This window comes from Pteropus alecto, unplaced genomic scaffold (assembly GCF_000325575.1).
Source record: "Pteropus alecto unplaced genomic scaffold, ASM32557v1 scaffold86, whole genome shotgun sequence".
NCBI lineage: Eukaryota > Metazoa > Chordata > Mammalia > Chiroptera > Pteropodidae > Pteropus > Pteropus alecto.
In genome coordinates, this window is record NW_006442109.1 from 26,149,296 (window position 1) to 26,154,707 (window position 5,412).

Sequence of the window (5,412 nt, forward strand, 5' to 3'; positions counted from 1 at the left end):
CAGTCAGCAGTGGGGACACGGGCTTATCAAATAGGAAGTGGTCCTGAGGACAGTAAAGAGACTTGGATTAAGAATTCTCACAGTAGCCTTTAGGCCTCTTAGAGCCCATCTAAACTGGGCCGGCCTCTCCTCTCACTCCTCTTTCCATCTGCTCCCCCCACCCAGATCCCTCTCAAAGCCCCTCACATCAATAAGCTGCTGCTGCTCAGCCTCTGTCATCTCACTGAGCCGATAGTAACGACCAGCCAGGTCACCCTTCAGGCCACTCAGTGCATCCACCACAACACGTTCCACTTCTCGTCGTTCTGCCCGAGTGCAGGCTGGAGGCAGACTAAGTCCCCGGATACTTCGGCCAGTTCTGACTCTTGAGGACAATACATACCTCTCATCAAAGTAGCCAGAACGGATCTGGAGAATAAGGGAAATTAATATAAGTCACAGAAACGCAGTAGGTGGGAACAGAGGACCTTGGGGAAGGAGAGACCTTAAGTGCGCATTGGAAGGAGAAGCCCACTGGGTGAACACTGCAATTGAAAGGGGCATGATGACCCCTGCCCCAAACTGCCCACCTTGCGGTATCATCATTCTCCTTCACCCTCTCCTCTCCATATCTGCTACTCCTTAAGACACAGTTCTTTCCCCACACCAAGAGTAAAAGCTCAGTGGTGTAATGACCATGAGTCAGGAAACAATTAAGGATTGGAGAAACAGAATGTTGTACATAAGGCAATGCAGATCAGAAGTGGAATATCTGACCCACCTTGCTGGCATCCAGGTCAGTGGTGTGTTTCATGGTCCGGGGGTCATATCCATTGTGTCGCTCTTGGATCACAGGGTCAAAGAGCTCAGCAAATACCTGATGTGGAATTAAGAGAAAGAGGGTGGTTAAGGAGAGGAAATCTATTCCTAGGCTTTAAATGTGAATCAATTTCACTGGGTCAGAAAACATGAGTATGGATGGTACACTCTTGAGGGTAAGTGAGGAGTATTTAGGGGGAAGGAGCTGAGATTACTGGGAATATGAGTTGAGTCACCAGGGGAACTCTGGGGGCCCCCTACCTCATAGGTCTCCTCATCTCCAGCTACCATGCCCACAGTCTTGATGAAGGGGTGGCCAGGGTTGTCCACGCCAGTCTGGATACATTGATCTAGCGTCCAACCAGTGGGTGTGGTCTTGTCGCAGAGCCGGGCATAGACTGCTGGGGTCAGGTGACTGGCCATGCAGTTGTTGTGCTTTCGGAGGTCTGGGTACTCAGCGCTAGGGAGGGGGTACCCAGTAACCATGGAGGGAGGGCACAGGGGGCCTAGACCCAGTGCAGTCACATGAGAGCTGTCCAGTTAGCTGTGTCTGGCCGTGCTCCTTGGGAGGAGGGGAGATTACAAAGAGGCTAAACCTTGGTAATCTCATTAGGGACTTTCAGGGTCTATTCTTTCCCAACGGTTCTAGCTTCCTCTGGCTGGCCAGCTCAATTCACCGGGATCTGCTCAATTCTTTCCTCCTATGAGCACAACATTAGGGATGGGGGAGGGGAAAGACTAAGGAGGGGAATTCAGGAAATGGGGGGAAACAGTAGGAAAAAGAGATGGAGGAGATCAAAAAGGATAGTTCCTGGTCTCTTAGTTAGAGATTTTGACAGAGTGGGTGCAGCTTGAGCTCACAGAGTCAGAGCTGGTCTTGCGGGAGGGGACTGCAGGTTACAGGTCCCCAGGAATGCTTTTCGCCTTATGGTTTTGGCTTCCACCCCCACCCCACTGAGGTCTCCAGCCTGTACAGCGCCCCACTCCAGAGACTTCATGATTATAGCCCTTCTCTGTTGCCTGGGTCCTCATCTCTATCCCCATCTTCGTTCCCATCACCACTAGCCCCCCGCCCCCGACGGTGGTTAGGGGCTCAGACACTGATACCTCGGGGGATACAGCCTCCGTCGTTCACTGGCGGCTCGTACAGGTTCCGGGCGGAGCAGAAACCCAGCAGCTAGAGACCCAGCTCCAGCCAAAGCCATGAGCCTGAGCTTCGGGTGGGCGGACAGCAGACGAGAGAAGGGACCAGCCATGGCTAGAGGATCCTGCTACAAAATCCCGGAGCAGGAGATGGCTCAGAGCAGGCACCCAGAGGGACGATGCAACCAGGTTGGACTGAAGGTCGGAACTGGGTGCGAGGCTGGAGCCGAAATGGGGGCCGGAGTGAAGGCTGAGGTGGGAGCCGGTACCAACCAGACTGCAGGAGAGGCGCAATGAGCTAGCGAGCCGGAGGCCCGAGCCGCAGTCTCCAGGGGTGGGGCTCACTTTAACTCCTCCTTCCCGCCTGCCATCACGCTAGGTGTGCGGGGGCAGAGGTGGGTAGCATTCGCCAGGTAGATTAGGGGGACCAGAGATTCGCACCCCCGGTATAAGGCCTCACAGATTTCAGCACCAAGTAGAGGACAGCACCTGAGGGGTCTGGCGAAACCCGAACACCCTTCCCCCAAGCCTCGCGGTTTAACTGGAAACCCGACTCGTCACTTTGTGGGTGTGAAAGGGTGACATTGCCCAACCTCTTCTCAGTTTTCAGTCTGCCCCAGCAACCTCTCCGTCTTCCCAGGGGAAGAGGCCTCAGGGAAAACGCCGGATAAACAAATACCAAGGAAGACACAGAGAAAGCACAGTTAGAGGCAGACACTGGGGAAGACACCTGCTGGCTCAAGGTCACCTTTTCCTTCGAACCAGGAACAGGACCAAGGCGCCTCCCTTTACACCTGTGCTCTCCTTACAAGGTTGAGAGGCTCAGGGAAACATTAATTCTTACTCCATCTATGCTGTGTTTCCCTACTCCGACCCTGCCCCCTAGTCTGAAGCCCTGCTATGTCCTGCCTACACTTCTCAGGATCCCCCCACTTGTTCCCCCTCCTCCACCCTCCTTCCCATCCCCTGCTTCACCTTAGATCACCTTAGTCTTTTCCAGGTTCGGAACAGTTTGCTGCTCACAGGACTCCCTCCGAGTTGTCTCTGCAAGCTTGCCTACCTGCTGGTTGCACTGGGCGTGGGGCTGGAATTGGGCAGGGAGTTGTTAGTTTCCTCTTCCTCCTTCCCCTTTTCTCCCCTCTCTGTAGCTCCCAGTTCCTGGACTGGAGTGGAGTGTAAAGTGAGGTAAAGGGTGTGGTGAGATGATTGGGTGTAGGAATGAAACAGGTAGGCACAGGTCTCCATAAACCACATGTGTTTCCTCTCTTGGCTCCCTAATGCTGTTTAATCCAGAGTGTAAAGGGGAGTGGTGTCCAAGGGCGTACCAGGGAATCTTTACCTTTCTCCTGGTCCCCTCTCCTCTTTCTCTTCAGATTTAAAAGGACTTTGTTCCCACAGCTCTAAGTATGACTTTGGTATGACTTGACTTTTGTCTTGGCAGAAAGGAGAATGGATGTTGGAGAGATGTAGGATTTCGGTATAGAGGGTCAATTAAAGGTAGGGTAGACATGGTAGGCATTAGTCCCTTCCCTCAGCTGCCTTGGTGTACCCACAAGACAGTGAGATAATTAGAAATCTTAAAAGAGAGAATTTGAGTAAGAAATTCCCTTCACATTGTCCTCTGGCCCCAATAATGAGACTCCACCTCACCCCTATTCTCTCATTCCCTTCTTTCCTCTCAGGCTTCCCTTGTGCTTCTTTTCCTGCATTCCTTGTTTGTGGGCATCCTAAGAAGCCACTCATCTCTCTTCTGGGTCTATCACTTAACTCCTTCCTCTCTCGGTAAGGGAGAAATTATCAGAGAATAGATAGATTTCTGCAGTTGGAGTGTGGTCACTCTTGGAGAGACGGAAAATATTACCTGTGTGGTGGGGCTCATTATGTTAAGGGGTAGCTATGATTAAGCAAATATAATTACTTAGAATGGAGTATATTTACTCTGATAAAGGAGAGAGATAATCTTCCAGAGCAGTAGGGTTGTTTGATTGAGGGGATGGTTACTAAGATGAAAGGGATTGGAAGCAGGAAGAGAGAATTACAGGAGGAAAAGTAAGACTTGCTTAGAGAAGGAGAGAGATCACTTAAGTTTGGAAAGTAGCTGCCTAAATTTGAATAATAGTTCCACCGAGGAATAATATGTTTTTGTGTACTTTTCTTATTCCCTGTGAACCTGATAGGCACGTAAGGTATTAATACTCATTTAAAATATCCTACAGCATATTATCATATGCTGTAGGATATTATATATCAATTACTGTATATGTGATATTTGATTTATTCAGTAATTATTATCATCGATAATATTTAATATTAATAAAGCCTTTTACAATTACAAGGAACTCTTATATGTATTATTTCATTGAATTGAATTGGATTGTTCCAATAGATGACTAGAGACTGAGTCTACATTCTCAGGGGGATGTGAAGACAAGTTAATTACTTAGAAGATGCTTTAACAATTTGTGCAAAAGGTTGGAGTGGTGGGAAGGATATGAGCCTGAATATGAACTAGGGAGGTATCTACTCATAGGGTCAGTCCTTAGAATCATCTCCTCTCATCTGGGAAGTTTGGGGTCAGTATAATGAGGCACTTGATTGAAAAAAATGGTAAGATCCCTAAGAGTGCAGAGAAGAAGCAGGGAAATTGGAAATGTCTCGGTTAGGGAAATCTAAGTGAGGCTGCAAAGATAATAACAGTACAAACATAGACACAATGCTTTCTCATAATCAGTACACTGTGAATTAGGTTTTTAATCCCACTCTTTTACAGATGAGAATAGTGAGGCTGAGGGAAGTTCAGAGATTTTTTTCCCAAGGCTGCACAGCTATTAAAGGCAAGGCCAGCAGTTAAATGTCCATAGGGTGGAGAGCAAGCAGGGTGTGGAAATGGCAATCAACTTGTTTCCTCTGCCAGCCATTTTCTTGACTCCTCTATAAATAAGTCTCTGTTCCTTCCCTTAACTTTCTGATCTGTTTCTCTCTTTGTCTCTGTTTTTGTCTCCAGTCTCCCCTTCACTCCTCTACATCTGTAAATATTTTCAACTTACGTTTATTGGACCTCTACGTATATGTTTTGGGTTGTTTTACAAAACAGACAAAAGACCTGTTTTTGCCCTCAAGAAGATGCAGTGGCACAAACTCTGCCTCTTTTCTGCAACTCGCTTTTCCCGCCCTCTTTGTCTCACTGGGAAGTGTCTAGACCAAACATCTGGACTGTAGCGACGCAGTTAGAAATCAGAAGGGGAGCATCGGGTTGCGCTTCCTCCTCAGAGCCACTAGAGGTCACCCTTCTCCACGCAGAAGCGCCGGCCAACGCAGCCTGACTCTGTTGCCGGTGCGCGCCCTCCGCTGATTGGTGGTACCGCAGAGAAGTCGCACTTTGATTGGGCCGCTGTCAGGTGTCGCTGCCGGCAGGTTCGGCTGCGCGGGCGCGGGGAGGCGGGTGAGTGAGGGCCGGGGGCGGTGGGGGAG

At 49.5% G+C, this 5,412-nt stretch overlaps 1 protein-coding gene across 1 annotated transcript in view; it reads right to left on the bottom strand.

Annotated features, from left to right (window-relative positions):
• LOC102880033 (creatine kinase U-type, mitochondrial) overlaps window positions 1-2,209 on the bottom strand; it is a 5,127-nt gene extending 2,918 nt beyond the window's left edge. The window contains exons 1-5 of the mRNA XM_006920433.3: window positions 1,906-2,209; window positions 1,060-1,258; window positions 761-856; window positions 187-408; window positions 3-43 (exon numbers count right to left, since the gene is read on the bottom strand). Of these exons, the coding sequence (XP_006920495.1) occupies window positions 3-43; window positions 187-408; window positions 761-856; window positions 1,060-1,258; window positions 1,906-2,054 (707 nt within the window). The 5' untranslated portion in view covers window positions 2,055-2,209. The remainder of the gene's footprint in view (window positions 1-2; window positions 44-186; window positions 409-760; window positions 857-1,059; window positions 1,259-1,905) is intronic.
• Between the last annotated feature and the right edge of the window lie 3,203 nt (window positions 2,210-5,412).